Genomic DNA, 16,705 nt, shown 5'->3' with positions numbered 1-16,705 from the left:
CTACTGAAATATTTTACTTGTAATGAAGGTAGAATATACCCTTTTAATTTAATTATAAAGAATTAAAGTTTTTGTGTGATGTTCTGTGCTCCACTATGAAATGTAATGTAGTTCAAGTAGAAGTTTAACAAGAAAAATGTGTGTTATGGAACAGTAACCTATATTTATACATTTTAATTCATTTTGGCTTAGAAACATCACCTATAGCTTTGGGATACCACAGTTTAAATTCTCCACTCTACAAACATTTGTCTGATATATTAGGCACAAAGTGGACAGCAGAGAAAATACTGCGGATTGCTGACTATAGCAACCTTACTTTTTTTCCCTAAATAATTTTGAATTAAATATTAGGTTAATACATGGTTCACGAAACACCCCAGTTAAACACCAACCTATGTTATCTTACATCACTATAAGTAATAAAGCACGACACATTCCAGTTTATGACACATACACTTTATATCAAAGAAAAAAATCGGTACAATTAGAAATGTCACGGCTCTCTGCGCAAGAAAGGACAACCACATGTTTGTAGCTAACTGGCAGGCTAACAAAGTCAAAGTGAACCTCATTTCTGATTTCCTGTAAAATTTGATTTGAAGCAAGCAGAAGATTAAAAAACAATATTATGTTGTAACAAGGTTCTTCCAGTTAAGCATTAGCATTAGCTTTATGTGGTCATTAGAATGTCAGTAGGACCATTGGTCTGCGTTTGAGTGTTCAGGAGAAAACAGGACACATGGATCAAGTATTTAAGGACATAAACTGCATTCCAAGAAAAGAAAACAAATTCAACAGCCCACAATGTTATAAAAAAAATAACAAAAGTGCTTCCAAGAATTTTAGTAAAATACGTGTCAGCATGACGGCATGAGCAACCTCTATTTTCTTTATTTTACAACAAAAATATTAAAATCAACTTTGTTTCACATCTCAGCCATTCCCAGGTGTTCTGTGCACCACCTGCAGTGACTAACTGTGCCACAGTTTAACAAGCAGTCTTTCATTAGAATTAGAAAAGCCACAGCTAAGCAAAATGATGTCAAGTTACACATGATAAACATCACAAAAACAAATCTGTGTGTGACATTGTTTTTGTACAAATCTGAAACAAGTGGCATTTTAAAGCTCCGAATGCTCTCCTGGTATTAAAACCTATAATAGAAGGCATTTTTGCTCGCTTTGTTACATACACTCATCATGGACATGAATGTCATGGTAATTTTGGACTTTTAATCATTTCTTTGAATTGTTTTCTTCCCAGAGAGGAATGATTTTACAGCATCTGCAAAAAAAGACTTTAAAAATGAGAATTGGATGCACATGGTTGAATTTATTTTGGAAAAATTTTCACCTCAATCAGGCCTAATTCTGACGTTATATTTGACCATTATTCTTCTCTTGGTTTCCTGGTACCAACCTGGATTTTAAGCATAGTCCACAATCTTTCAGTAAGATTGAAGTCACCTATAGTCATGTCAAAAAAATAATGAAAATCCCAAATTTCAGATTCATTTCTACGATGAGTGTTTGCAAACGTTTGACTACAACTGAAATACAAAAGTAATCTCTGCTATGTATTAACATGAATTAAACTCTTAACTATAGAACTACTTATTATAGAAGGCACTTAGTGAGAGCCCTCAGGCTTCAGCATTATATTTACTCAGTTTCTTCAAATAATAATAATAATAATAATAATAATAATGTATACTTTATTGATCACCGTGGGAAAATTCCTCTCATTTAACCCATTCACTCAGTGAAGCAGTGGGCAGCCACCAATCTAGTGCCCAGGGAGCAGTACCTTGCGCAGGGTAGCTGTTCAGTGGATTCAAACCCCGACCTTCCGATCATGGGGCAACCACTCTACCTACTGAGCTTTCTTTGCCCCCTGAAAGCAATAGTTTTATAATTTCACCTCCCAAAAATATAATTGCAGCATTCAATGACTGAGCTCTCTGACTTTTAAAATAGTTTGAAAATAGTAATGGCACATCCTAGCTGAGTAGTCATTCATAGAACTGTTTCTGAACCCAGAGTTCAGTTTGAGGAGTTAATGTTAAAATGAAGGTCAGTAAAATAACAGTTTAGATTTTAAGGTAAATCTTAGCGTTGAAGGTTGGTGTGGAGGGATTTCCTACACAATACTGGCTGCCTGGTCGCAGCTCAGAGACACTTTATACTTAAAGATGACTCTTTAGTTACCACAATCAAAACACAGTAAACTTACTGAAATTACATCTCCTCTTCTGTGACTTTAAAATGTATTGCATTTATATTTCTTTTATTCATTATGTCAAATTGAAATATATCCCGATCTTGTTTCACATTGAAAGCTTTTGTTCTGTGAACCACTGGAAGGTTTTTCATGAAGGAAAACCACAAAGAAACTGGTCATCAAAATAACACATTAATATTTTCTGGCCTATCGGTTTCTCTGACCTGTGTTTCAGGTTTACCTTCTGTGATCGTAGGTAGGATGTTATTGATATTATTTGATCTCTGGCTGAAGGTAAAAAACACTTTTGTGGACTCTGGACTTTCTATATAGTTCACTTGCTGTTATCTATAAATATGCAGCAAGTACAGGATGTGGAGTCAAAGACTTTATATTGACATTTTTATGTAATGTCTGCTTTTTGTCTCTAACCCAGTTCGGATTTAAAAATCGAACGCACCCACGTTTTGCTTACTCATCGTGCTGGTCAGTGTGTGGGCTTGGTTATAATGAACAGAAGTAAGTGTGGACAGGAAGAGATATGAGTCCAGCCACAGTTATGCCCAGGCTGTCTCCAACGCTGGCAGCAGCCATGGAGAACTCCCTGTGTCTGTCTTCAGTCTGTAGGAGAAAAGAGAAGACACTCTGAGGTGGATGCATGCTTACTGTAGAGTAAAACAGCTCAACAGTGCACAGCTGCTTCTGTACTGATCTCCTGAATCTCCTAAAATAATCAAGCTGACATTTGCAGAGTGTGTATGTATCCGTGAATGGATTAAAAATGAAATGCAGCTTTGCACAGAGGTCGAAGAACAGAAAATATGGAATTATCCAGATTCCTAAAGTCAGGACTGTCTAGAATACTCCAGAGTCTAAACTATATGAATGGTTCTCTGAAGCTGTCCTTTACCTCCTTGCTGATGAAGTGGAAGGTGTTGACATATGCTGCTCCACCCAGCAGACCCTCATAGAGGATAAAAGCGAACACCAACCAAACAGTGGGCAGGAACAGGTAACGTACAGCTAACAGAAGAAACACAGCGTTCAGCGTCTGTGGAGAGGAGAGAGAAGCAGCTCTGAGAAACACAGCAGTGTCTGTAAAGTATACATTCACACACATTTAACAACGCCATATGCATGTACTACAGGGAGTGCAGAATTATTAGGCAAGTTGTATTTTTGAGGAATAATTTTATTATTGAACAACAACCATGTTCTCAATGAACCCAAAAAACTCATTAATATCAAAGCTGAATGTTTTTGGAAGTAGTTTTTAGTTTTAGCTATTTTAGGGGGATATCTGTGTGTGCAGGTGACTATTACTGTGCATAATTATTAGGCAACTTAACAAAAAACAAATATACACCCATTTCAATTATTTATTTTTACCAGTGAAACCAATATAACATCTCCACATTCACTAATATACATTTCTGACATTCAAAAACAAAACAAAAACAAATCAGCGACCAATATAGCCACCTTTCTTTGCAAGGACACTCAAAAGCCTGCCATCCATGGATTCTGTCAGTGTTTTGATCTGTTCACCATCAACATTGCGTGCAGCAGCAACCACAGCCTCCCAGACACTGTTCAGAGAGGTGTACTGTTTTCCCTCCTTGTAAATATCACATTTCATGATGGACCACAGGTTCTCAATGGGGTTCAGATCAGGTGAACAAGGAGGCCATGTCATTAGTTTTTCTTCTTTTATACCCTTTCTTGCCAGCCACGCTGTGGAGTACTTGGACGCGTGTGATGGAGCATTGTCCTGCATGAAAATCATGTTTTTCTTGAAGGATGCAGACTTCTTCCTGTACCTGTACTTCCACCTCCACCTTGCTGGCGTCTGAGTCGGACTGGAGCTCTCTGCCCTTTACCAATCCAGCCACGGGCCCATCCATCTGGCCCATCAAGACTCACTCTCATGTCATCAGTCCATAAAACCTTAGAAAAATCAGTCTTGAGATATTTCTTGGCCCAGTCTTGACGTTTCAGCTTGTGTGTCTTGTTCAGTGGTGGTCGTCTTTCAGCCTTTCTTACCTTGGCCATGTCTCTGAGTATTGCACACCTTGTGCTTTTGGGTACCCCAGTGATGTTGCAGCTCTGAAATATGGCCAAACTGGTGGCAAGTGGCATCTTGGCAGCTGCACACTTGACTTTTCTCAGTTCATGGGCAGTTATTTTGCGCCTTGGTTTTTCCACACGCTTCTTGCGACCCTGTTGACTATTTTGAATGAAACGCTTGATTGTTCGATGATCACGCTTCAGAAGCTTTGCAATTTTGAGACTGCTGCATCCCTCTGCAAGATATCTCACTATTTTTGACTTTTCTGAGCCTGTCAAGTCCTTCTTTTGACCCATTTTGCCAAAGGAAAGGACGTTGCCTAATAATTCTGCACTCCCTGTATAGTTATCTGCATCACAAAGCAACACAAATTATTCAGTCACCTGAAAACAAACCATAAACTATGCAATGTTTGATGGAAAAAAATCATTTATTCAGCTCTCCTATTATTTCAGCCTGAGTGTCACTTTGTCCTAAACAGTTGTTGAGACACTCTGCAAAGCCACACCTCTCCTGGCTTCTTTCTTTTTCTACAGTCAGATTTTCTCCAAATTTCTTGCCTTAGAGGTGCAGGCTTCTCTCTTATACAACATCATCAGCACTTTCTCTGTTTCACCTGGAAATGGGGCAGGGTCACTGTGTAAATAGTACAAATTTTTCCTTGTAAATATTACTAGATGAGGATCATTGTGTGGTTGTAATTTTTTGAGGACAGCTGCTGCACTGTTTTGTTATTGGCTGCTCCTAACACTTCTATGCACTAATGCAGCTTGTTCAAATCTATTGTTTGTAGTGAGGAGTCAGTCAGAGAAAGTTGCAGGTTATGCTCCTCTACCTTGTCAAAAAAAGGGAGCAGACATCCCTCTGGTGCTGATTTGTATTTTATTCTCATTTCTCACCTGCAGAACACTGAGAATCCACACTTTCCTGATCTTCACACAGCGCAGAGAGGATCGAGAGAGCAGTACACCAAGCTGGTACAGAGTCTGATACCTGAGGATGCAAACAAGAGACAAGTAGAGCTGCACACCCCAAACAATCTGCATGAACTCATTCATACTGAATATTCTCTGTAATGGATCACTGACCAGCGATACTGAGCTGCATGGGTCAGGAAAATATTGTGGAAGAACAGGAGTTCCATCTTACAGAGGGGGAAAAATATTCCTGGTTCAATATTCTCACAATATCACACAAAATTAGAGCCAAGTTTCACTTAACAGCATGCAGTGAGCTGAGTGTGCTGCTAGAGGGCATCAGAGGACTCACCAAACCCTGGTTGATGAAATACTCGGTTAAGTAGACCACTCCCAGTGGAAGCACGAACGTCCACAAGCCCTGCTCACAGAAATCAAGTTCAGTAACAGTTTGGCTGAACAGTTTCAGATCAAACAAGTAAACGGTGTACTTACTCTGATAACAAACAGTCTCTCTCTGAAACTGAGAGGCCCAGTGGGTTGGTCTTCTGTTACATTCAAGAGGAAGAGAACATTATTTCCCAACAAGCAGAACTTTAAAACGACAATTCATTCACATAAACTGTGAAGTTCCACAGCAGGAGATGAAGTCAGCAGCCTAATGTTCTCTGTCTTTGTTAAGTGTAAACAAAGACTCCTCAGTTTGCAAAAAGAAAGCTGTGATAACGCGGTCAGAAATTACAAATCAATGAAACAACGGCTACTTTATGCTGATTTCATTTCTGGGTACTAAATGATACATATGCACATAGCAGCCTCTCACTGAGGCCACTGTAAGGTAACAACTATACAAACTGTTGAGCAGCAATAGGAAGCAACTGCCAATACACTGAGTATCAGTATCAGTCACATGAGTAAGAACAGAGAGGAACATGTGATCCGTTTAGCTTAGCACACAAATTTGTGTTCCAAAGGGTGGTCAGAAACTGAGACAGCTACTGCAGAGCCTGTGAGTGCTCGTATTTTACTCCGGCTACAATTTGGCCTTCTGGCACAGATGTACCGGAGGATTCAGGCCCTCACTGCCAGACCGCGAAAGTTTCTTCCCCCAAACGTCAGACTACTGACCACTCAGTGACTGGACTGAGACACACACTTATCTGCACAATCTCATATACACAAACATGCACAACCAACTGTCATTGATGCACATTTCTGTTGCACTGTTGTGTCTGTATCGTTCTGTTCTGTCTGGTGCTGCACTGTTTTTTGCAGTTTTTGCACACTTGCACTTTATGTAGTCCTGTGTTGATTGTTATATGTTATATGTTGCACCATGATCCTGGAGGAACACTGTCTCGCTTCACTGTGTACTGTAGCACTGAACATGGTTGAAATGACAATAAAGTCACTTGACTTGACCTCAGCTTTTCCCGTAACTGTTTCAAATTAAAAGCACTTTGGTGCTTCATTGGATAGAAACACTTAATTTCTTAACTGGGCTCTTATTCTGAAATATTTATGAAAACACAAACGCTTTTTATTTAGCTGTTAAGAACCACCATACAGTAAGTGAGGAAGAGAGGAACATGCATAGTTTAAATAGTGGCAGTAAGAGAGTGAGGATGAAGCTGTGTACAGACGACTTTCTGCAAGTGAAACTAATGAATGATGCCACTGCAGATGTGTCATTTGATACATGCAAAAACTCAGGTAACCTGCATGCACATGTGTGCTACACCTCTGCCAATGCAGTCACACTTCGTGTAGGTCAAATGCTGATTGGTTAAAAAGGAAACAGCATGTTCACCTTGAAGACAGAGGCATTAAGAAAAATCAAAGACCAAAAAAAGCACACGAGACAAACATGAACAATACTGCAGCAGACAGTTTTGTGGCAGTTTCACTTCCCCACTTCACCAGAGTCTCTTATGACTCTTCTGTGAAACAGAAGCTGAGCTAAAGAACCAACTGAAGGCCAAACATAATCCACTGTACCCCACATTACTGGCTCTTTCGAGACACTGTACTTAGTGACAATAGGCAGCCACAACACATACCTGCCAAACTCATAGCTCCTATGGACTACCAGCACACATCCATCCATTCAAAAAAGGAAGAGAACTTTTAAGAAGTCTGTTGTTTATACTTTAAACAATAAAAATATAAAATTAGCCCCATTTTGCAATTTTAAAATTTGGGCTCTAAACCTGCTGACTGACAGATTAATAACATTACTTCTACCTTCTTAGCTGAGGTAAATATAAACTAATGTTGTGTTTTAAATCCAATTCTACATCAGTCTTCTCTGTTGAATAAACGTATACATGTGGATTAGTTCAACTGCAGGAATGTCCTAAAGACCTTTAATTCCTGACCCTGAGTCCTCCCTGAGTTATGCTGAAACAGGCCCATTCTCATCAGCTGAATTCTCCTCTAACTGAAAACGCCACGTCCACATGAATGAGTCAAGGTTCTGGGATTTTATTACCTGGATGTTTGAGCGTGCATCCAGACAAATACCTTTTCACTGTTTTCTATCTGAGCGACTCACATCTTCCCCTAAGTGATGACCTCCTTTTATCAATTTCAATAAAGATGTAGAATAGTGCGTTTCCTCTCACCATGTCAAACAGAAACTGACACATGTTGATGATCATCTGATTAGATAACAGCAAAGCAACGCTCTCGGATCTTTCAGGCGTGTCTATTGGGCAACAGTGTAAAGTCATGTAAGAAAACGTGAGTCTCTGTGGACAAACTTCAAATGTAAATGATTTTATATCTTTATCATATTTGTTACATCTGCCTTTTTGTGCAAATTATTGCTTAAAATGTTAAAATTCATGTATTCTTACGGAAAAACAAAACTGGTGTCATGGAGGACTCAAACACTTACAGGAACTCATGTGTTCGTGTTCAGTTAGTAGATATATCAAACAATGAAACAGGGTTTGTCTTTACAGGATTTGGTCGCTGAACTTTATTTAAATTTCAGTTTATTGCTGATTTCATGCTACACCCTTCTAATGTGACATTTACCTGTGGTGGAGCTCTCGGGCTCCCCCTCGTCTGAACTGTCCAGAAGTTGCTGTCTGTCCTCAGAGACCAAAGCTGCATACTCAGTCTCCTTGGTCCTCCACTGAGGTAATGAAGGTGGACAAACCAGCAGGAAGAAATAGCTGGTAAAATTGTTGGGATGAAGAAGACGACAAATCATTTTGTCTGTAAGTTTCAGCTTCATTTATACGCAGTTTACAGGGAAAAAGTCTCAACAGGAAATACAAACTACATCCTGTCAATGTTTCATTTGACTGAAGTGAACTGGAGTCAACTGAACTCAATTAAAGTGACTATTTGGCCACCACTTCATCTCCACAGATGAAAACATTGGGCTACCTACACCTTAGACCTACAGAAGCTTAATTCAAAATTGGACCCTTGTTAAGTCTCACTGTGGCATGCAAAACTCTAAAAATGATGAATGGACTAACTGTCTGAGCCAGGGGTGTCGAACTCCAGGCCTCGAGTGCCGGTGTCCTGCAGGTTTTAGATCTCACCCTGGGTCAACACACCTGAATCAAATGATTACTTCATTAGCAGGCATCTGGAGAACTTCAAGACATGTTGAGGAGGTCATTTAGCCATTTGAATCAGCTGTGTTGGATCAAGGACACATCGAAAACCTGAAGGACACCGGCCCTCGAGGCCTGGAGTTCGACACCTGTGGTCTGAGCTCTACAAATGTTAAAAACTACAAATGGCTGTATCACAGAAAAGTATGTGAAGAGTTGTCCACAAATAACAAAGCACAAAGAAAAAACTAACTGAGTGAGCGATGAGTCACAACACAAAAATCCAGATTTGTAAGAGAATCTTTGCACACTTACCTTACCACCATAGTGATTGGGACGACCAGCATGATAAGCAGTGTAATCCGTGGTGAAAGGCCAGCTTGGATGAGGACTGAGTAAAGGAGGGCTCCAATAAGACCAGCAGCACCAGTGCCTGAGCCCCAGCCTTCCAGTACACTCCTGGAGCAGACAGAAAACCACCGTTAATGTTCCAGAGTAAAAATAAAAACATGGTTGGAAGACCATTCACAGTTTCTTATACTCATTTCTGACCGGGACTTTATCTGCTGTGAGTCTAAGCTGTAAGCAGGATTACTGTTAGAAGGAAATTTGGAGTTACTGTTAAAAAGCTGTGTCATCGTGGAAACTGACATTTAAAGTCAAGCACCCAAACTACGTAACTCAGTGGAAAATGTCTGATATCAAGAATATCAGATTGATAACTCCATAACTTTTTTTTTTTGCAAACCTGTAGCAGTCCATCTGTTCTCTGCTAGGCATCAGCACAGCTGGTCACTGATGCCAGCTGATTTATGCTGCTGATGTCTTTTGAAGAAGGCATTATCTTACAGAGGCAATCAGTGCGCCCCAGGGCAGCTGTGGCTACAATGTAGCTTGCCATCACCAGTGTGTGAATGTGTGTGTGAATGGGTGGATGACTGAATGTAGTGTAAAGCGCTTTGGGGTCCATCAGGACTAAGTAAAGCGCTATACAAATACAGGCCATTTACCATTTTTACCAAGATCATATAACTCTGTGGTGCAGACTGTGCAAGAAGTCTGGGAATTCTGGTGGTGTTTTTTATTAGTGTGTAATTTATTAATGAGCAGGTGTGTCTGTGTGCACAGCTTATGGAGACAGCACTCCAACCTCTGCTTGAGTCTGGCTCCATAAGACACTATGACGCTCCAGAAACAAATGGGTGACATCAGGGAGAAAATGATGAATGGAAATTTGTGTAAAATGTATGAAAAATAAACTCACTTTGCTTTTCTTGTTATCATCTGTATTTTATTTCAGTTTTTAGTTATTTTAGTTAGAACTGTCAACAATCCCAACCCCTCTAAACTTTTGTTTTTATAAAACTACCAAACCTCCTTACTCTCAACTTACATTTAAACTACTGTAAAATTACTTTCTGCAAACCTCCATTAATACTGCACACTTGGTATTGTTTATTTAATTCTGACACATAGAATTTGTTTTGTTTTGGGTTTTTTTCAATTTTTCTTTTTCCATAGCAGTTAATTCACTTGGACTTTGTTATATCGACTTAATGAATTATTATTTTATTTATAATTTTTATCTTTTCACAATTTTTACTAAGCAAGTGTAACAAAGTAATTTCCATTGAATGATTCTGGTGTCAAGCTATTCTTACTTCAGTCCTGGCAGAAACGGGATTCCACACAGCAAATAAAATACAAATAAAATTTTGTCTTTATGCAGGAATTCAAAGAATTCGACTGTGTAAACTCTGCCTTGTTCACAGACTTTACCCTACACTTTGGGCATCGACCCAAGTTCTGTCATCTGGACAAGCTCTGTTTGAATCTTTAATAAGAGAGCAGCAACTGAATTCAAAATTGGCAAAAAGAATGAGTGAAGAGTGTTTACCTGCTGAAAAAAACTGTTAGAGAGAGGAAGGACAACTCTCCCAGTCCTGAGCTGATACTGGCAAAGATCACTCCTGCAAACACAGCGACAGAGAACGTGATCAGAGTGAGCAAAGAGGAAGAATTTATTCTTTTGTTTGAAGGACAAACTTCAATAAAAAGAGCTCATTTTACTTACAGCGCCCGTATGGGCAGTCACAATGGTTACATTTTAGTTACTGGTGAACTGAATCAAATTTAGTTGTTCTTTACTGACTTACTTTACTCACATAGAGGTCTGCTTAATTCTAACAGTAATGTCTGAAATAGGGCTGTCTATTAAAAAAAAGAAACAATTTCCATCCACTGCTAATGGTATTTTGCTGCACAAGCCCTTTAGAGCCTATCAGGACATTTCTAGCAAGCAGGGACCATCATTGCATCTGGTATCCAGTTCTTCCAGTAGATCTGTGGTGCCAGTATCACTACTGCTTTAAAGGTGGCAGCATTTAGTTTAGGTCTGGTATGTTTGGTGTCTGGAGGAGTGTATTTGACAGAAGCGTGAACTGGTACGATAAATGATTATTTATAGCAGCAGTAAAGATCTATCAAGCTTCTGTGGAACAACCACAGATGCTCACAGTAGATAAGAAGAAATTAAACCGAAGCAAATAACTCAAAGTTTTATCTAATCCACCTTCTAAAAGCTCACCAGAGCCATACCAGACACCCTTAATGATAAAAGATCTGATCTGAATTATTAACAGATTGCTTTACCGAGAATACTCATCCACACAGCTGAGGAGAAGGACACCAGGAGGAAACTCGTTGCTGCCATGATGGCACAGAACAACACTCGAATGCTGGGAAAAAAGAACAGGAATTAACCAGGAAAGCTGGAAAGCACCATGACAGCGATGTTTTTATGCAGACAGCAAGAAGAACTCGGTCTGTTAACAACTGACTTCCTGACTATATCACACACAAAACATATAAAGTCCAATTTTTCTTTTCTTTTTCAGCTCTGATTAGTCAGCTGGGGCCACTGAAACCAGGCACAGCCATTAACCAAGTAGGTTTGTTTATTGCTCCAATTTCATATGTTTGGTCACTGCTAAGCTCTCATTCATAAACTTAACATCTTATATACATGAAAACATTAAAGCCAGACGAAAACAAATGGAGATCATTATTGCCAAAAGACATCACAGCAGCTTAGCAGCAGTACAAAAAGAGCGCCAAAGGTGGGATTGAGTGGAAATAATATGCAAATAAAACAAAGTTCTTGTTGTTCTCTTCTTCTTTCTCTTTTTTTAAACCAAACTCAAACCTCATGTTGCCAGTGGGGCTAAAATCCTGACACCTGATACAAACACACTACTGTAAAACAGGAAGGACGTCACAGTTTTTGTCATTTGCAAGTTTGTCAAAGAAACAACTATTTTTTTATTATCAGTGCAGTGAAATCAGATCGTACCAATAATGTGAGTGATGATTGTTAGTTACTGTAAAAACACAGCAAGTGGAAACAAAGAACAGCAATCAAAGTAATAATTACCCATAAGGCATGTTGTGGATCACAAAGGGAGCAAACAGTTTGATGAAGAGTGTTGGTAGGATGTCAGCTAACAGCACAGCCTGCCAAGAAAAATGTAACAACTGAACATCTGTGGACACAAATGATACAGCTTTTAGTTTCTGCCACACCATCCATCCTTATGCCCTCCTTCACTATCATCCATCAATCTCTTCTGAGGTCTTCCTCTTGTCCTCCTGCCTGGCTGCTCCATATCTAACATCTTTTGTCCTGCATTTTCAGTTTCTGTCCTCTGTACACGTTCAAACGCTCTGATATACTAATTTCTAATCATGCCCATCCTGGTCACTCCTAATGAAAAGCTTCAGCTCTACCTTTTGCCAGTGCCCACTGTTATCACACCATACATCATCACAGCTTTTACTACATTCCTAATTCCTCCTCTTATTCTTCTGTCACAAACCACCCTTTACAATCGTCTCCACTCCTCTCTGTTGTGCACTGCACATTACTTTGGATGACTGATTACAGGTATTTAAACTTATCTACCTTCTCCATTTCTACTGCTTGCATGTTCACCTTCTCTCTCTCTGACTGATGTTCAGTCCTCATCTCTCCCACGCTTACCTCCACCTGTCCACACTCTGTTCCACCTGCTCTCACTACAGATCATAACGTCATCTGCAAACATCATCGTCCACAGAGACTCCTGCATGAACATCACAATCACAATCACAATCACAATCAAGAAGGGGCTCACAGTAAAGAGTGCGGATGCCACCCCCAGCTTAAACCCATCCGTCACTCCTACCACACACCTCACCACTGCCTCATACATCTGTCAATAGTTTTAATGAAGCTGGGAAACAACCAGAAATAAAACTCAGCTTTTATTTTTGGGTTTTGTGGATTAAACTAAGAACACATGTTAGACCTTTTTCTTTTCCACACTTTCAAATGTACCAACAAACAGAAGGCATTATTTATGTGGAGTGTGCTACTAGAGTGATGGTGTTTGGCTGGTCCACCATAATGTAATGGCCATGACAACTAAATTATATAATACATAAATGTATGTGCTCAGTAATGTCTCTATAATGATAATAACATTTTATGAGTTTTTCATAACCTCCAGGAACCTGAAATATTTATGATCCTCTAAATACTGTTGACTACAAACATGAACATGTTTCCTAACTTACTATCTAAGATACAATCTACAGTATATCTGTTATTATACCAGATATCGGACTGTATTTACTGATTGAATATGCTTTTGTTAATATGTACACATTAGCCTTATTAGTGTAGGAAGCTTTCCTGCTGTTATCCTTCTTTGGTTAAGTGTTATACTAGTTTCAGTACCTCATTAATCATGTGACGTTTGTCTTTTTTAAAATAAACATTTAAAAGGAAGTCACCGCTTCTAAACGAGAGCACAAACTGTGAACCAGTCAAAAGTTTATAACATTTGTCTCGACACTAAACACCCAGAACAAACGTTTTACTGCATCAGTGCAGTGAACCTTTATTTACCGCAGTAGAGACAGGGTTGCAGTCATAGATGCTACTGTTGCTACTGTTCCCAACTTGGAAGTCCACGTGCAGTGAGGCTGAAGTCTGGGAAACAATAATAGAAATATACAGCTGAGAAGTTCACTTAACCCTAAACATAGAACGACTTTGAAACGTGACCACTGCCAAACTACACTGCTCAAAAAATAAAGGGAACAATTGAGTCACACATTAGATCTCAATGAATGAGATTTTTAACTTGAGAATCTGAACTGGTAAAGTACATCATGCAGTTTATTGTGGAAAAATAAGATGTAACGATGGAAATGGAATCAGAGGAAACCAAAGACATCCTCTGCCTGGAACATGATGAGTATATGAGCTCTGGCAGCGCTCCTCATCACATGACAGTCCTGCTGCTGGGTTAGAGCTGTGCACTCTGAATAGACTGCAGGTACCTTCTCTTACTATGAGCAGTGACATAGAAATAGTTGTTGTTACTCCTCCAGTGCACCTTATGCATCTTTCATTTGCACCTAAGCAGATGAAATGCATTCACAACAGTTTCTGTTTCCTGATTGGACAGATCAACATCTCTGAAGACTTTGTGCCAGAATCCAGTGATCAAGTATTCCTTTCATTTATTTGAGCAGTGCATAGTTAAATACACATTTGTTTCTTACAGACGCCGTTTCATTTCGTGACTCTTGTTTCTCGAGAATGTCATGTGCGGCGCTCAGCATCACCACGTAAGCAAAGTTGTTGCACAAACCGAGGAGCCTGTATAGATGTGGAAAGATAAAAATAAAAAAATAAACAAAAAATAACAACTTAATCAGCGGCTGCAAAATTTCTCTCAACATAAAACCCCCCAAAATATCGTGCACTCATTACCGTGCACTTTCAAAACTTTTGCATTAGCAAGCATTTATCAGCTACTCATAGTTTCGTTTTTTAAATTCATTTAAGGCTACATTGTTTAAAATAAAATTAAAACTTTTTCAACAAAGACCTTTTCACAGTCTTTGTGCTTTTCATGTCATTAACCTTTGTTCTTTCAAGCTTCTTCAAAGTCTTCCTTTTCCAACCTGCCTTCCATCTTTTTCCTGTCCATCCTTCCAGTTTACTTCCTCATTATTTTCTAGCTTTCATCTTCTTATAGCTTTGTGTATTTTTCCCTCCCTCCTTTGTTATTTGTTTGTTTTCCAGTAGCAGCTAAAGTGCCTTTTCATTTCACTACCTGCTATGCCACCTTGGGCTTTCCATCTGTGCTTCAGTTTACTTACTAATGTGAATTATCAGTGTGACAGAATTCAATGACAACTTTTCTTTTGTGACTTATTTGTGGCTTTTTGTTTTTACTACAAGGTGATGGTTGAATGGCAATAACATAAAGAGAGAGACCGAGGGAGAGACATGCAGCAAATGCAAAACACAACGGAACTCAGGTCTCTGCAATGAGTACACAGCGGAGCACGAGTACTCGGTCCCTGGCCTTTCCTCTGCCTTTCTGTCTCCATTTTCCCTTTGCTCCCTTTCTGTCGTACATGCTCGAGACCTTTATTTATATCTGCGTCGCTCTCGTGAACCTTGAGCCGTGAGTAAGAGACGTGACATACGACACTGTGCTTCAGATACAGTGATAGATCTGAAGCAAAGACTCGAATGTAGAAGAGAGGCTACTGATTATTCTCCTGCTCAGTCCTGATTATCATCTTTGCTTTCCCAGTGCCGACTCAAGTCTGTCGTTTTTCCACATAAAGACCTGACTGCACACACAGTGAATAGCCAATCTTAATGTGCCATCTTGAAGCAATTCCTGAAGTGCATGTGGTCTTAGGAAGGCTTGCTGGAGGAGCTAAAACTGCTTTAACCACAAATACATAAAAGGGGCGGGGCCCACAGCTGGAAGATCCGATTAATGGTGAGAGGAAGACTACAAATAAGACCTAAAAACATTTCCTCATTTCTGCGTGTGAATAAACATAGCAATGACGTGTATTTATAGGTTCTTATCACATCCCATTAAAGTTTAGGGAGAAATGAGAGATGACGAAGCGGTGGACTTCACTTTCACAGTCAGCACTTCTTTTTATTCACATAAGAAGTACTTACGAAGCGAACAACGTCTTTTACTATAGATACGACACAACATGTATTTAGATGAAATAAGAGGGATCTTTCTTATTGGTGATCTGTTAGAAAATATCGGGACACTCACCAAAATCCAATCCAGTTGCGGATTTGTACGCAACGACCTATAAATGAGAGGATAAAGCAAACGTTAGGGACTCACGGAGCAATAATGCTGATAGTTACACGAGTCCGCCGCTGACACACTCACCGGTACCGTCAAGTCGCTGAAGAGGATCTGAGTTGACACTGGCTGGCTGCTCCATGTTTACAAACCAGTCCAAGCTAAATGAAAGAGAAACTGAGTTGGTCTCGAACCGCTGAAAAGCACACAGCTCTCATTCTAACAGGCTCTGAGCTCCCACCAACACTGGTGAGAAGCTGTCACTAAGAACGCGCTGTAACTGCTTTTACGGTCCTCAGCTCGGCAACTTTCACAAACCTCACCGACGAAGCACCAGAGACGGCGCTTCAACCTAAAACCTCCCCGCGGAAACAATATCAGCTCTGAACGTTCCTGATCCGCCTGAGACATTAAGTTTGCTCAAATTCAAATAATGTCAAGAACACAGTTGGATTTTTATTATAATATGTCAAACAGATCTTCATGAGTGATGAAACGTTATTCCTATCAGCAGGTAGAAGCTGCAATCGGCTTGGGAAAAGTGATCGTTATGTTTCTCCTTTTTTTATCTGGTAAAAAAGTCTTTACATCAAAAAATGCCTTCTTCAGAGATCGTAACAAATACAAAATCACAGTTCAGTAAACCAAAAAAAGACTTCTAAAAAGAGGACTGACTATAATATAGGTTCAATAACACATCATAAAGATACTTGCAAAACACTTTATTTTCAGAATCA

The 16,705-nt window shown here is 39.5% G+C and overlaps 1 protein-coding gene across 1 annotated transcript; it reads right to left on the bottom strand.

Annotated features, from left to right (window-relative positions):
* Positions 1-443: 443 nt before the first annotated feature.
* Positions 444-16,330, bottom strand: LOC146389185 (battenin-like). Its single transcript, XM_084926901.1, has 15 exons — positions 16,056-16,330; positions 15,933-15,969; positions 14,395-14,491; positions 13,733-13,816; positions 12,218-12,297; positions 11,437-11,522; positions 10,682-10,754; positions 9,100-9,243; positions 8,252-8,391; positions 5,705-5,757; positions 5,562-5,630; positions 5,381-5,436; positions 5,192-5,285; positions 3,135-3,275; positions 444-2,845 (listed from the first exon to the last, which is right to left on the bottom strand). The coding sequence occupies exons 1-15, from the start codon at positions 16,108-16,110 to the stop codon at positions 2,729-2,731; spliced, it is 1,326 nt and encodes a 441-aa protein (XP_084783027.1). The 5' UTR covers positions 16,111-16,330; the 3' UTR covers positions 444-2,728.
* Between the last annotated feature and the right edge of the window lie 375 nt (positions 16,331-16,705).

Source organism: Perissodus microlepis, chromosome 4 (assembly GCF_051167445.1).
Source record: "Perissodus microlepis isolate ML-2025 ecotype Zambia chromosome 4, ASM5116744v1, whole genome shotgun sequence".
NCBI lineage: Eukaryota > Metazoa > Chordata > Actinopteri > Cichliformes > Cichlidae > Perissodus > Perissodus microlepis.
The sequence above is the reverse complement of the archived record's forward strand: the minus strand, read 5'-3'. Positions and strand labels throughout refer to the sequence as shown.